The 15,813-nt window shown below is 40.8% G+C and overlaps 1 protein-coding gene across 1 annotated transcript in view; it reads right to left on the minus strand.

Moving 5' to 3' along the window:
* LOC122551054 (DNA-binding protein RFX8-like) overlaps positions 1-15,813 on the minus strand; it is an 87,333-nt gene that overhangs the window by 24,616 nt on the left and 46,904 nt on the right. Inside the window, exons 10-11 of the mRNA XM_043692697.1 lie at positions 11,635-11,693; positions 2,624-2,780 (exon numbers count right to left, since the gene is read on the minus strand). Coding sequence (XP_043548632.1) covers positions 2,624-2,780; positions 11,635-11,693 — 216 coding nt within the window. The remainder of the gene's footprint in view (positions 1-2,623; positions 2,781-11,634; positions 11,694-15,813) is intronic.

The raw sequence follows: 15,813 nt of genomic DNA on the forward strand, positions 1-15,813 counted from the left end.
ATTGATTTGAACATATTGATGGTGGAACAGGCTTGAAAGGCTAAATGGCCTAATTCCAGCTCCTATTTTCTGTTTCTCTGATCAAATTCACTTATTTCATTTGGCAAAATGTATTTAATGGAACAGATCAAATACAGAGCATGACACAATACTATACACTAATGATTTTGTAAGAGGTATTCAAATTGTTCCAGCTGGATTTCTGACTTCTGAACCTGCCTCATCATCATCACCATTGGTGGTCCCTCGCAGACAGGGATAACTCCAACTCTCAGGGTGAGTCCATTGGTGTCTGTACAGACTGATGCAGCTTCCACAGGCTCCAGTACACTTGAGGCAGAAGGTGGTTGTGGAAAAGCATGGGTGGGGCAATGGTGTGGCAGCAGGCTCCTTACGCTGTTTTCCCCTGCCTTCTGCTTTTTCCCAATGGCAACTCTTGAATTACTAGATGTCTTCCCGGATGCTCCTCCTCCACTTTGGTCAGTCTTGGGCGAGTGATTCCCAGGTATTTGTGGGAATGCCACACTCCGCCAGTGAGGCTTTGAGGGTATCACTGAAACACTTCCTCTGTTCACCAGGGGCTCACCTGTTGTTTCAAAACTGGGAGTAGAGCACCTGATTGGGGAGTCTTATGTTGGTCATGTCGATGACATACCCAGCCCAGCGCAGCCAATCAAGGGTGGCCAGTGCTCGATCCTGAGGATGTTGGCCTGATAAAGGACACTGATGTTGGTGGATCTTTCTTCCCAACAGTTTCACAGGATCTTGCACAGGCAGTGTTGTTGAAATTGCTTTAGTGCCTTGAAGTGTCTGCTGTCGACTGTCTATGCCTCACAGCCATACTGGAGGGCCGGAATCACTACAACTCCGTAGATCATGAGTTTGGTGTCGGGTCTGATGTTGTGGCCAAAGACTGTACTCGCTCACTTTCAAGATGGTAGCGAAAACCTAGCCTATAACCATCCGAGCACACAACTGCCTGCCTGACCTCCCTCCCTTGCCTGCACCCTCTCAACTGACCTTTGCTCATATTCTGCTTGGACTCTCCCACACACAGCTCCCAGGACCAAGGTCTGATATTGCTCCTCCCATCTCCAGGCTGCTGCCGAACAGGGTCTTTGGGCACTCAGAAAGGGCCCTAGTATTGGCTGCACAGATTGGCCTATTGCTTTTGCGGCTGCACTGACACTCCCCTACCCCAGTCCAGTGTTTATATCACCCCCAGTAATTTTATAACAACCCTTCCAGCCTAGTGTTTATATAATCCCCAGTAATTTTATAACAGTCCCTCCAGCCTCGTGTTTATATAATCCCCAGTAATTTTATAACAGTCCCTCCAGCCCAGTGTTCATATAATCCCTGGTAATTTTATTACAACCTGTCCAGCCCAGTGATTATATAATCCCCAGTAATTTTATAACAGCCCCTCCAGCCCAGTGTTCATATAATTCCCAGTAATTTTATAACAACCCCTTAAACCCAGTGATTATATAATCCCCAGTAATTTTATAACAACTGCTCCAGCCTAGTGTTGATATAATCCCCTGTAATTTTATAACAACCCCTCCAGCCTCATGTTTATATAATACCAGTAATTTTATAGCAACAACTCCAGCCCAGTGTTTAAATGCCCCCTGTAATTTTATAACAACCTCTCCAGTCCAGTGATTGTATAATCTCCAGTAATCTTATAACAACAACTCCAGCCCAGTGTTTATATACTCACAGTAATTTTACAACAACCCCTCCAGCACAGTGATTATGGAATCCCCAGTAATTTTATAACAAACGTCCCAGCTCAGTGTTTTTATAACTCCCAATAATTTTATAACACCATCCCATGCCATGTTTATATAAATCCCTATGAATTTTATAATAAACCTCTCAACCCAGTGTTTTTATCTCTCCCCAAGCTCAGTAATTTTGAACCTGCCTCAGCAAAAGCACTCTCAACCTTTAACAGAAGCTAACAATGCACATGGGTGTTGACCAGACCAACTGTTAACCAAACACCTACCTTGTACTTTATATGAGCTTTATATCATTCAACAGGGTTCCATCTATGGTAAGAAAGGTTTGTTTGAGAAGTTTGAGATGAGCTAATGCCTGCCTTAGTATTTCTGGTCAATCTGGGTAATATTATCCATGTCTGGTTCTAACACCTTTTTGCAATTGCCTGCAATTTATGACCTTCTTTATTAAACTTGTGCAAATTCACTGTGCGTTTTAGAACATGTCAACTAAAAATACACTTTTATTTTCCATGGAAAGCCAATAAAACAGTGAAATGTGATAAATGTGTTACAAAATTTGATGCAAGCCAATTTAAAATAACACCGAAGGGAATTTTAACTTATTAATTTTAAAATAAAGATGGAATTCATCAATTCTATTTATTTTCTTAAAAATCATCCACATAGACTTAATTCTTCTCTATTTATGGAATTTATTATCATACAGTCATTTATATTCACAATAATGATCTTACGTATATAACGACTATGATCTGCGTGAAATTTCACTTGTACATTTTATAACTGCCTTTCTGTTATAAGCAAATTTATATAAATTATATATTGAAACCTCTTTGAGGAGTCAAGCAAAAACAATGTACAGTACTTACATTTCCATTCAAAACTGCAGCCTATTTCTTGCAGTGAACACTTGAATGTTTTTGTGGATTTACTGGGGATATTCAACAGCCCCTGACTAATAATAGAACGGAGGTCAGTTCTTAAGGTGCTGACCATTCTATGATTATTCAAAACTATGTGCATGCTCTAAAATAGAAAACAAAACATGAATATGTTTCAAATGAAAACAAAGAGAATCACTATACATTATGTGTGTAGTTTCATTTGCTGTTGTACTTTTGATCAATAGTATTGCTTTCTTCAAAGTTTTAGGTGAAGATTAAGTCAACAAGATATGCATAATCAGCCAGCCTGGTATTTGGGAGGAATTCTTCTTGAAGATCTTGTCCAAAATTGGGTGGGATGGAAATAGAGAATGTCTTGAAAGGTAAGCATTAAGGCTGGCTGACTGAAATGTTCACTGGCTGACTGAAATTTCACTCTCCCTGTTAGGATTGCCAGTTCACATTCTGTCCACTGTTCCAACATGTGACTTGTTCATTGCCTATAATGTTTGGTAGATTTACATACTCCCACTTCTCAAAATCACAGTGCAGGTGGTAGTAGATCCTACAAAGCAGCAGGGAATACTCTGAGCAGAAGACTATTGGAGTAATCTAGCCAAAAAGTGTGGTGCTGGAAAAGCACAGCCAGTCAGGCAGCATCCAAGAAGCAGGAGAGTCGACGTTTTGAGCATAAACTTTTCATGAGTTGTAGTAATCTCCCTGATGGTTCAGACTTATTTGATAAGGCCTTGGTGACAGGTCTTGTTTTGACTTTTAAGGAATTTCTTCTCTTTTGAGTCTCTCATTGGTGTATGTTGTAATATATTGGCATAGATCAAGGAATGGATAGCTCCAAGGAAACAGTGAATTTGGATAAGTTGATCATTTTGGGTTGGCAAGCTGTAGCCAGTGAACTGCCACAAGCAACAATGCTGGGGCTTCAGTCCTATTTTTAATCTGTACAACATAATTTTTTTTATTCATTTGTGGGATGTGGCCATCGTTGCCTGGCCAGCATTTATTGCCCATCCCTATCTGCGCGTGAGAAAGTGGTGGTGAGCTGCCTTTTTGAACTGTTGCAATCTACGTGCTATAGGTTGACCCACAATTCCATTAGGGAGGGAATTCCAGAATTTTAACCTGATAACAGTTAAGGAACAGTGCTATATTTCCAAGTCTGGATGGTGAATAGCTTGAAGAAGAACTTGCAGGTGGTGGTACTAGATATCATCTCTCTAATTGACTTGGATGAAAGTCATATATGAACGAAGATGAATATATGTTTGCTAAATTTTTTTACATATCAATAATAGGTAGGAAAATAAATTGTGAGGATGGCATATGCGTTTACAAAGGGACTTAGGTTAAGTAAGTGGGCAATAAATTTGTATATGATGTATAATGTGGGAAAATATGAACTGGTCTATTTTGGGCAGGAAGAATAGAAAGCAGTAAATTATTCAAGTGGAAACATATTGCATAATTCAGTGGTATAGGAAATATGAGTATCCTGCTACATGAATCACAAAAATGTAATATGTAGGCATAGCAAGTAATTAGGAAGTCAAATCAAATATTTTCATTTGTTGCAAAGGGAGTGGATTATAAAAGGAAGGAAATTTTCTACAATTGTATGTGGTGTTGGCGAGACCACATCTGCAATATCAATTACAGATATGGCCTCCTCACATGAGGAAGGATATAATAACATAACAAGCAGTTCAGAAAAGATTGTCTCAGTTGGGTCCTGAGGTGGAGGAGTTATCTCATGAAGAAAGAGTGGACAAGTTGGGCCTGCATACCTTGGTGTTAAGTAAATTGAGTGGTGATCTTATTGAAAAATGTGAGATCCTCAGGGGAATTGACAGCGTGGATATTGAATGAATGTTCCCTTCTGGGAAAGACTAGAACTAGAGTTTAAAAGTAAGAGGTCTCCTATTTACAATTAAGATGCGAAAATTTATTTTCTGTCTTGATCTGGGGAATTATCTTACTCATAGAGAGCAGTGACAGCAAGGCCATTGAAAGCTTTAAAGGCTGAGATAGATAAATTGCTGATTGACAAGGGAGCCAAAGGATATAGGGAGTAGTTAGGAAAGTGGAGTTGAGGCCACAATCAGATCACCATGACCTTATTGAATAGTGGAGCAGCTTGAGGGACCAAATAGCTTACTCCTGTTCCTATTTTGTTTGTTTGTATGGATAGTCTTGCCAAAATAGCTCCCAAAACAGAAAAGTCCATGCCTCAGTGTCATCATGATTTCACATAAAATTAATCACAGAGGATTTTGATCAGTTGTGAACTTAAACCTTAGTAATAATTTAGACTAAACTTACAGCAAAGTAAGATATATCATAGTTTGTGTTCTTAAAATCTGGAGCTTTACAATTGTCATATATTCAACCACCAGTAACTTCTGGAGACAAATACTGGTAGAAAGTAAAAGTAAGTATACCATACTGGGAGACTGGGGAGACTTGCAGGAGCAATAGGGTTGCCATTGAAGGGGATTTTAATTTTCCTAACATAGACTGGCACTGCCAGACCATTCAGTTAGAATCCCTACAATGTGGAAACAGGCTCTTTGGCTCAACAAGTTTACACCGACCTCTGAAGAATCACCCATCCAGACCTATTCCCCTACATTTACCTCTGACTAATGCACATAACCTACACAAACATGAATACCATGGGCAATTCATCTAACCCATGCGTGTATGGAGAATGAGAGGAAACCCACACAGATACAGGGAGAATGTGCAAACTCCACACATACAGTCACCCAAGGCTGGAATCAAACCCGGGTCCCTGGTGCTGTGAGGCAGCAGTGCTAACCATTGAGCCAACGTGTCGCCCAAAGGGCTTAGATGGGGTGGAATTTGTTAAGTGCGTTCAGAAAAGTTTCTCAAGCAGTGTACAGAGGGTGCTACTCGGGAAGGGGCAAAACTCGACCTACTCTTGGGAAATAGGGCAGGACAGATGACGTAGGTGACAGTGGAGGGAGCACTTTGGGACTGGTGACCATTGATCTATTAATTTTAACATAATTATGGAAAGGGACAAAACTGGTCCACAGGTTCAAGGTCTAAATTGGGTGAAGGCTAATTTTGATGGAATTAGACGGGTGTGTGCAGGGGTTGATTGGACGAGTTTGATGGCAAAGGGACCTCCGGCAAGTGGGAGACCTTTAAAAGTGAGATAACTAGAATTCAAGGTCCATATGTTCCTGTGAGGGTGAAAGGCAAGGTTGACAGGAATAGGGAGTCCTGGATGACAAGAGATATTGTGACTAGAAAAAAGGAGGCATGGCGTAGGCACAGGCAGTTGGGATCAAGGGAATCCCTGAAGGTATATAGGGTATACAGGACTTTACTGAAGAAGGAGATCAGGAGGGTGAAAAGGGGGGACAAGATATCCTTGGCTGAGGAGATTAGGGTGAATCAAAAGAGATTCTTTAAATATATTAAAGGAAAAAAGAATAACTATCGAGAGAACAGGACCCCTCAAGGACCAAAGTGGACATGTATGTGTAGAACTGCAGGAGATGGGCGAGGTCCTCAATGAAAATTTCTCCTGTGTTTACCGTAGAGAAAGACATGAAGACTTGGGGAAGTCAGTGGTCATATCTTAGGGACAGTCCATATCACAGTAGAGGAGGTATTGGATGTGTTAGAATGTATGAAGGTGGAGAAATTTCCTGGGGCTGACCAGATATATCCAAGAACACTGTAAAAGGCTAGAGAAGAAATTGCAGGGGCTTATGCTGATATTTTAACATCATTGTTAGTAACGGATGAGGTCCCGGAAGACTGGACAGTAGTGAATGTTGTGCCCTTATTGAAGAAGGGCTGTAAAGAAAAGCCTAGGAACTATAGACCATTAAGCCGAGCATCTGTGATAGGTAAGTTACTTGAGAAGATTCTGAGAAATAAGATATACATGCAAGTGGAAAGACAGAATCTGATTAGGAATAGTCTTAGGAATGGCTTTGTGCATGGGAGACCATGCCTCACAAATTTGTTAGAGTTCCTTGATGAAGTGACCAGGAATGTTGACGAGGGTAGGGCGGTTGACATGGTCTATATGGATTTCAGTAAGGCCTTTGATAAGTTTTGATATGGTAGGCTGCTCTGGAAGGTTAGATCGCACGGAATCCAGGGTGACATGGCAAATTGAAAGTTGGTTTAAAGGTAGGAAGCAGAGGGCAATAGTGGAAGGATGCTTGTTGGACTGGAGACCTGTGACTAGTGAAATGCCTCAGGGGTTGGCGCTGGGCCCATTACTGTTTTTTTATCTGTATCAATGATTTGTATGAGAATATACAAGGCATGATTAGTAAGTTTGCAGATGACACTAAAATAGAAGATATTGTGGACAGTGAGGAAGGTGATCAGAAATTGCAGCAGGAACTTGATCAGCTGGGGAATTGGGTCGAGAAATGGCAAATGGAATTTAATATAGATATGGTGTTTCATGGTGAATAGTAGGGCCTTAAGTAGTATAGTACAACAGAGGGATCTGGGAGTTCAGGTGCATGGTACTCTGAAAATGGAATCACAGTTAGACAGGGCAGTGAAGGAGGCTTTTGGCACATTGGCCTTCATCATTCAGGGCACTGAGTATAGAAATTGGGAAGTTGTGTTGCAGTTATACCAGATGTTGGTGAGGTTGCATTTGGAGTATTGTGTTCAGTTTTAGTCACCTTGCTATAGGAAGGATGTTATTAAACTGGAAAGAGTGCAGAAAGAATATTACAAGGATATTGCCAGGACTCAAGAGTCTGAGTTATTGAGAGAGGTTGGACAAACTAGGACTTTTTTCTTTAGAGTATAGGAGACTGAGGGTAGATCTTATAGAAGTGTATAAGATCATGAGAGGCATGGATAGCGTGAATGCAGTCAGTCTTTTTCCCAGGATTGGACAATCAAGGACTAGAGGGCATCAGTTTAAGGTTAGAAGGCAAAGAATAAAAAGGAACCTGAGGGGCAACTTTTTTTTATAGGGAGGGTGGTATGCATGTGGAATGAGCTGCCAGTGGAACTGGTTGAGTTGGGTACAAAAACAACATTTAAAAGGCATTTGGACAAATACATAGATAGGAAAGATTTCGAAGGATATGGACCAAGTGCAGGGAAATGGGTTTAGCATTGATGGACATTTTGGTCGGTTTGGACCGGTTTGGCCCAAAGGGCCTGGCTCTGTGCTGTAGGACTCTATGACTCTATTGATAAATACATTCAAATTAAACATACTGGAGCTTAGTTGATATTTTCTGACAATAGGCACAGGAATCATGGTACATGATTAACCCATACTGGTTGATTGCAATGCAGGCAGTATGTCAATTCTGAATGACTTCTCTATCCAGACAATGTTCTAACAATGCTGTTGGTTGGCTGGAAGCGTAAAGTGTGTGACGACCACCATTTAAGATTAACCTGCATTGCTTAAAGGGGAGTCATATTGTGGCTGGAACAGAACAGATACTGGCACTTGTAGGCAACAAGAATCTAGTCTGAGAATGAGTAAGGACTAGCAAAACAGGTATAGTGGGCTTCAGTGTTTAAGAGGAGAAAGTGAGGTCTGCAGATGCTGGAGATCAGAGCTGAAAATGTGTTGCTGGAAAAGCGCAGCAGGTCAGGCAGCATCCAAGGAACAGGAGAATCGACGTTTCGGGCATAAGCCCTTCTTCAGGAGTAAGGAACTTACACTGAAGTGAAGAAGACTCAAGATGGCTCCTATCTGGAAAGGAAGTAACCACACAGTCCAAAGACAGTTGGTGCAGATAACCATGGAGTCAATGTCAGGAATCAAGCTGTGAAAACATTGAGATAGCACTGCAGGAGTTTAAAAACCTCTGATGGTCATCATGTTGAGTCGTAGAATCATTGAGATGTATGGCACGGAAACAGATCCTTTGTTCCAACTCGTCCATGCTGACCAGATATCCTAAATTAGTCTAGTCCCCTTTGCCAGCACTTGGCTCATACCCCTCTAAAACCTTGCTATTCATATACCAATCCAAATGCCTTTTAAATGTTGTAATTGTACCAGCCTCCACCAATTCCTCTGGCAGTTCATTCCCAACACACACTACACTTTGCACGAAAAGGTTGCCCCTTAGGTCCCTTTTAAATCTTTCCATTCTCACCCTAAACCTATGTCCTCTAGTTCTGGACTCCCCCACCTGGAGAAAAGACCTTGTCTATTTACCTTATCCATGCCCCTGACGATCTTCAAATGCCATTTCCTTCAAAATAGTTGCTCAAAATATTTGTCCTGACACTTCTGTGTTGGTTTTCCATTGGCAACAACTTACCTGTGCCACTTCACCTTTTCCCCATAGCCATGAATACAAACTAATTCCCTCTTGAAAGCCTTGATCAAACCTACCACAATCATTTTGTCAGTAGACAGGCAGGAGGCCGGAAGAACACAGCAAGTCAGGTAGCATCAGGATGTGCAGAAGTCGACGTTTCGACTTCTCTAGGACTGGGTGTGGGGTATGGGGGGAGCTGCAGATAAAAGGGGAGGTGGGGCCAGGGTGGTGAAGAAGGGATAAATGAAGGCAGGTAGAGGGTACAATCTGGTTGGTCAATGGGAGGAATAAATCCGGTTGATGGCAGAGAGCAGTGGCATGGAGGGTGAGGGCCTGGGAAGGGAGTCGGGGGGTTGGGGAGAGAGGTTATTTGAAATTGGAGAACTCAATATTGATTCCTTCGGGCTGTAGGCTGTCCAGGTGGAAGATAAAGTGTTGTTCGTCCAATAGGCACTGTGGTTTGATTTGGCAATGGAGGAGGCCAAGGATGGTCATGTCAGAAAGGGTGTGGTTGGGGAATTGAAATGGGCGGTGAACCATTCCCTAAATTTATGTTTGGTCTCCCCGATGTAGAGAAGACCATATCGGGAGCACCCGATACAGTAAACTAGGTTGGAAGAGAGGCAGATGAACCTCTGTCTCACCTGGAAGGACTGTGTGGGGCCTGGATGGAGGTGAGTTTTGCATCTCTGGTTTTGCATCTTTTCTAGTTGCAGGGGAAGGTACCTAGGGGTTCGGTGGTGGCATGAATCAAGGACTGTCAGAGGAAACGGTCCTTGCAGAATGTAGATAAGGGTGGGGAGGGGAAGTTGTTCTTGGTGATGGGGTCTATTTGGAGTTGGCAGATGTGTTGTGAGGATGATTCGTTAGATGTGGAAACTGGTGGGGTGGTAGGTGAGGACAAGGGGGACTCTGTCTTTATTGCATTGGCAGGAGGGGTTTAGAGCAGTGGAACGGGGAATAGAGGTGGTGCGGGGGAGGGCTGTCTGGATGATGGAGAGAGGAAAAGCATGTTGTTCAAAATAGATGGACATCTGGGATGCTTGGGAGTAGAATGTCTCCTTGTCGGAGCAGATGCGGTGGAGGTGGAGGAATTGGGAGAATGGGATGGAGTTCTTGCTAGATAGTGGGTGGGAGGAGGTGTAGTCCAGGTAGTAATGGGAGTCTGTATGTTTGTAGTAGATGTCTGTCTGGAGACTGTCGGTGAAGATGGAAATGGTGAGGTCAAGAAAGAAGAGGGAGGTGTCCGAGATGGACCAAGTGAATTTGAGGGTAGGGTGGAAATTGTGGGCAAAGTCGATGAACTGCTTCAGTTCAGCCTGGGTGCAGGATGCTGCACTCTATGCCTGTCCAGACTAACTACTCTACAATCATTCTGTAAGCAGTGCATCTAGATCCTAATCACTGTCTGTGTGCAAAAAGAGATTTCTTTCATGTTGCCATTGAATCTTTTGCCAACCACCTTAAATTCATGCTGTTCTTGTTCTTGAGCCTTCCACAATTAGGAATAGATTCACAAAATTAATATTTTGCTCTGGAGGACACTTGTACCATCCCTAGGAGTAACAGGTACGCAGAGTATGTTAAAGAAAAGGAGGAACTCAGAACAACTATGAACACTGGAGAAAAAGTATTGAGCAAACTATTGAGATTGAAGGCAGACAAGACCTCTGGGCTTGATGGTCTACATTCTATATTCGGAAAGGAAGTGTCAGCAGAGATAATGGATCCATTGGTTATAATATTCTAAAATGCCTCAGATGTGGGAAAGGTTCCAGTGGATTGGAAAGATGCTAATATAGTGCCTTTATTTAAAAAGGAGGGATGTAAAAGGTAGGAAACTACAAAACAATGAGTTTAAAATGTGTCATTGGGAAATTGTTGGAATCCATTCATAAGGAAGTCATAACAGGATATTTGTAAAGTCAAAACACAATCCATCAGAATCATGATTTTATGGAGAGGTAAATCATGTTTCACTGATTTCCTAAGTTCTTTAAAGATGTAACGAATAATATGGATAATGGGGACCCTGTCGATACAGGATGTCTAAACTTCCGGAAGGCTTTTGATAATGTGTCATCCAAAAGATGTAATGTAAAGCATTAACAGTAAAGATGGAAATGACATCTTCAGTGATGTCAGATCATGTACCACTAGAGGCTTAGAAGAAGATTCTAGATGGTTCTTTGTGTAAGCTATTCCTTAGTTTACTTGTATTTACTTAGTATTTACTTGTATATAGTTAAGAAATGTTGCCAAATTCCAACAACCTGTTAAATACATCCCAGGAGTCCTTGTCAGCTTATTTCAACCTAGACAGGCCTCTTTTGTTTGGGCTGTACATGAAAACCCTTCTCAATGCAATACTAGGAACACAACCCAATTCCCCACTCACTAACAAGCAGTAAAAATCTATAGTGCACTTTGTTGGGATGCTTTAATAAGGCTACCACTGTTCGAAATTAGATGGTTATTTATCTGTTTGCTAGGAGTTAGCAATACAATATGTAAATGAAAAGGAAGAAGAAAATATGACAAAAAAGCAAGAGATTAAATAATATTAAATGATTACCATGACATGAAACTGATTTTATATCTAGTCTTAAATTACAGGATTTTTATATTTCATGCATCTATACTGACAAAGTATTCCCTGTATTATGTGAAGCTTACCTTTGCTAGGTTGCAAATACAAGTTCTTCTTCTCAGTCGATTGACAAACATATTTGCTGCTGAGAAATTTAAGAGTCATGTTAGATAAATGTTTGCATACAAAATAAAAAATAAATATATTATTCATCTAAAATTTGTAAATCCATGTACGTCATCAGATTTTAAAAACAAGATAATGCTTTGACATGACATAATATAGCATTGTTTCACAATATCTACTAATTTCAAGTGTTGGACTTTGTAATCTCTTTCTAGGCCACTTTTTTTAGCTATGAATATTTTAAGATTTTCTAATAGTTATAGTACGGTAGTAGATCAAATGAAGGTGACGACTTTAAAGAATTTGCCATGCACTTTTTCATAATAGGCTGTTTAAGACTTTTTTCCTAATGGTAAATGGCTGCTGAATCACACATTGGTAGTTCTCCACTGTACTACATAAATTGCAAAGGTGTGATTTAAGTTTAATGTTTTGTCAATAATAAAGCACAATTATAAAAATGAGTAACATTATAAGTTAGATGCAGCATTTTATCAGTTTCTTTCATAATAATTTGACATTGCATACTAAAATAAAGTTTTATGATTAAAAGTGGAAAGGAATAACGGTATTTTGAAACAATAGTGATATTTCAAACAAGAATTGAGAGCTAATATAAGCAACTGAGAACTAAAAAAAAGTGGAACCTTTCTTTTGCTTAATAGAATGTGAACGACTGTATTTTGTGACAGATGGGCACAGGACAACACAACAATGTGGAAGTTTTAAAGGGGAAGAAGGATATTAAGGTTGGAACATAGGTTGGAGAAAAAGATAGGTTAAAGACTATTTTTTGAGAAGGAAGATGATAGAGAATTTGCAAGGAAGATGTCCAGTATTTGAGGAAGCAATCAACTTTAGACAGCTGGCAATGCAGGAGAAATGATTGGATAGTCAGAAATTGAGAGATAAGGAAACCAGGGAAACAGAAGTGGGTATTACAAATTCATGTCTTGCTATAGATATCCTGTAAGGAATAATGAAGTTAATAACTCCCGTAAATAGTAGGAGTGTCTAACATTTCTGGAAGTGATACTCATTTTCATAAACTTACCAGCGTATACAATGAATTAAGGATTTGATAAACCTGATCTAGTAACCAGATTCCTAAATTAAATGGAGTTATTCCCAGAAGCCTATCTCTTAGTATGATCTTTCATAGACTGTTACAGTTTGACTATCCAGATGAATCTGTATTAGACTTTCTAGCTGGATAATGAATTTTCCCTATGTATCAACAAAATCCTTCCTTAATTTCTTTTAAATTATAGTGTTCACTTTGGACATTAGCTAATAATTCCTGAGAATGGTATGATTGACCTCATTTTTCCTCTATACATTCTTCCTCTGGTTACAACAAATTTTAAATTTAACCAGGTCAGTGAAATGGCCAAATATATCAATATTAGGCCATATCAGACTCAGCATTTTGAACAAGGCAATCAGGTGTCTTTATTTAGTGATACGTAATTTATTGCCAAAACAAATGTATTCAAACAAATCTGTAGTGCAAAGATTATTGACAAAGAATAAAATAAAACCTAACTCTCACACACACGCGCACGCGTGTGCGCAACGATAAATCATGAGTTGTCATAAATGATGATCTCAAAGTTATTCTGCGCACACATGAGGTCATGAACAGTATAACTCACTGTCTCCTTGTACCAATGGTGGACATGTGCTTCAAAGTGTACTTAACAGCCAGTAATAATCCCAGCATTTCCTTCTCCACAAGGAGGGTTCTCTTTTGGTATTGATTTAACTTTTCAGAGAAATATCACACTGGTTCTGTATACCTTTCATGTGGTATCTTATCAAATTCCTTCTGAAAATCCAGGTACAGTACATCAATAGTCTCCTCTTTGCCCACAGCATATGTTACTCCTTCAAAAAACTCCAATAAATTCTTTAAGCATGAACTTCCTTTCACAAAGTCATGCTACTCTTCCTGATCACCCGTGAATGTTTCTAAGTGCCCAGCCATAAACTCTTTAATGATCAATTCTAACACCTTCCAGCTAACTGGATAGTAGGTTCCTGTTTTCTGCCTCCCTCTCTTTTTGAATAAAGGAATTATATTTGCTACTTTGCAGTCAGATGGAAACTTTCCAGAATTTAGGGAATTTGGGAACATTAACACCACTATCTCATTAGTTAACTCATTTAAAAGCCTCAAGTGAAGTCCATCTAGATCTAGAGACTTGTGAGCCTGCAATTCCATCAGCTTGCTCAGTACTTCTTCCATTATGATTGTAATTTCACCAAGTTCCTCTCTTTCATCCACCTTCTGATCTACAACTATAGCTGTAATGTTTTATAGTGAAGTTAGAATCAAAATATTTGTTCATTGAATCTACAATTTCTTATTATCCACTATTAAATTCCTATTCTCACTCTGTGGTAGATCAACACTCACTTTGCTTCTACTTTTCCTTCTTAAGTATTTATAGAAACTTTTGGTATCTCTTTTTATATTTGCAGCTAGCTTCCTCTCATGCGCAAATGTATTTGTTCCAATTGACCTTTTAGTCATTCATACTTTGTATTCTGATTTGTACTGCTGGGTATTAAGAAGGTGTATAAGACAGGGAAATTCCAGCATCTTCAATATTCTGTTTGATATTGGATGGCACAGGCCCTGTGATGGACAGCCTCATGATGCTGGGCTCCATAAAACACAGGAATTGCAGGGTCTTTGTGTCCCACCAGCTCTGATTTGCTCTTTTCTGTTGTGTGTCAATTTGTTCTCCATGATAGAGGGCAAAATGTCAGTAATCATGTTGCACTGAGTCTGGGTGATGTACCTGTGGCATAGTTGAATGGCTGAAGATATGCAGTAGGAGTGAGAGGTCAGTATGAGGCTGACAGCATTAGTGGTGTGTGAGGGTGAGATGCAATTCCTGGTCTTTAGGTATAGGTTCTGGCTGGAAGTATCATGCTACTGATTGAGTGAAAGAGGTATGGTGCAAAGAGTAACTTAAGAGGCTAGTGCTGTGGTAGGTAAGGAGATAGAACATAGAACAGTACAGCACAGTACAGGACCATCGGCCCACGATTTGGTGTTGAGCACTTATTTTAATCTAAGATAAATCTAACATACACACCCCTCAATTTACTGCTGTCCATGTACTTGTCCAGCAGTTGCTTAAATGTCCCTAATGTGGGGGGATCTAAGATGGCGGCGATCTGAGAAGATCACACTGCAGAGCTTCGCATTGCAGCAGGAGCAGGACGGGCCTTTAACCCGCCCAACCCAGGTCATCAGGATTTCTTGGGGCATTGGAAAGATTGTGGAGCCCCAAGAAACATTTAAAAATTGACTTACCTGTATTTTCAGCTGTCCAGAAATGCCTAAAAACGGAGGAGGAGCATCTGAGGCCAGGCCTGCAGCTCAGCCTGCAGCAGCCTCGGAGCAGATTACTCTCCCGGACCTGGTGAACCAGCTCTCGAAATCTCGCGAGATGTTGGGGAAACAGATTGAAGAGAAGCTGGCTCCAGTCTCTCTCATGCTGCAGAAGCATGAGCAGGAGCTGGGAGATCTGGAGAAGAGGACAGATGAAGTGGAGCACAGGGTCACAGTGGTGGAAGCTGATGCCAGTTCATTCAAGGAAGAGATCCAAGCCCTGAAGACGCAGGTTCGTAATTTGCATGACCAAGTGGATGATCTTGAAAACAGGGGCAGGAGAAAAAACATTCGGATCATCGGTCTGCCTGAGGGTAAGGAAGGTGAGTGGCCTGCAGAATTTGTTGAAGATTGGCTTCCGAAATTCCTTGACTGGCATGAGAGGATTGAAGATAGAGAGAGCTCACCGGGTCGCAGCATGGAGGTCGGGTCTGGGTCAACGCCCTTGTCCTTTCCTGGTGCGGTTCCATCATTACCGGGATAAGGAGAGAGTCATGGAGGCTTCCAGACTCCAGGGGAAGGATCCAAAGGCCCTAATTTATGAAGGGTCTAAGATCATGTTTTTTCAGGACTTTTCAGCGGTGGTGATCCAGAAACGAAAATTGTATGATGGTGTCAAGAGAATACTGAAGGAGCTTGGGATTCAGTACTCCCTGACATATCTGGCAGTGCTTCTGATCACCTTAGATGGATCCATGCATCTCTTTGACACATCAGAGAAGGCAAGAGACTT

This window comes from Chiloscyllium plagiosum, chromosome 6 (genome assembly GCF_004010195.1).
Source record: "Chiloscyllium plagiosum isolate BGI_BamShark_2017 chromosome 6, ASM401019v2, whole genome shotgun sequence".
NCBI classification, from domain to species: domain Eukaryota; kingdom Metazoa; phylum Chordata; class Chondrichthyes; order Orectolobiformes; family Hemiscylliidae; genus Chiloscyllium; species Chiloscyllium plagiosum.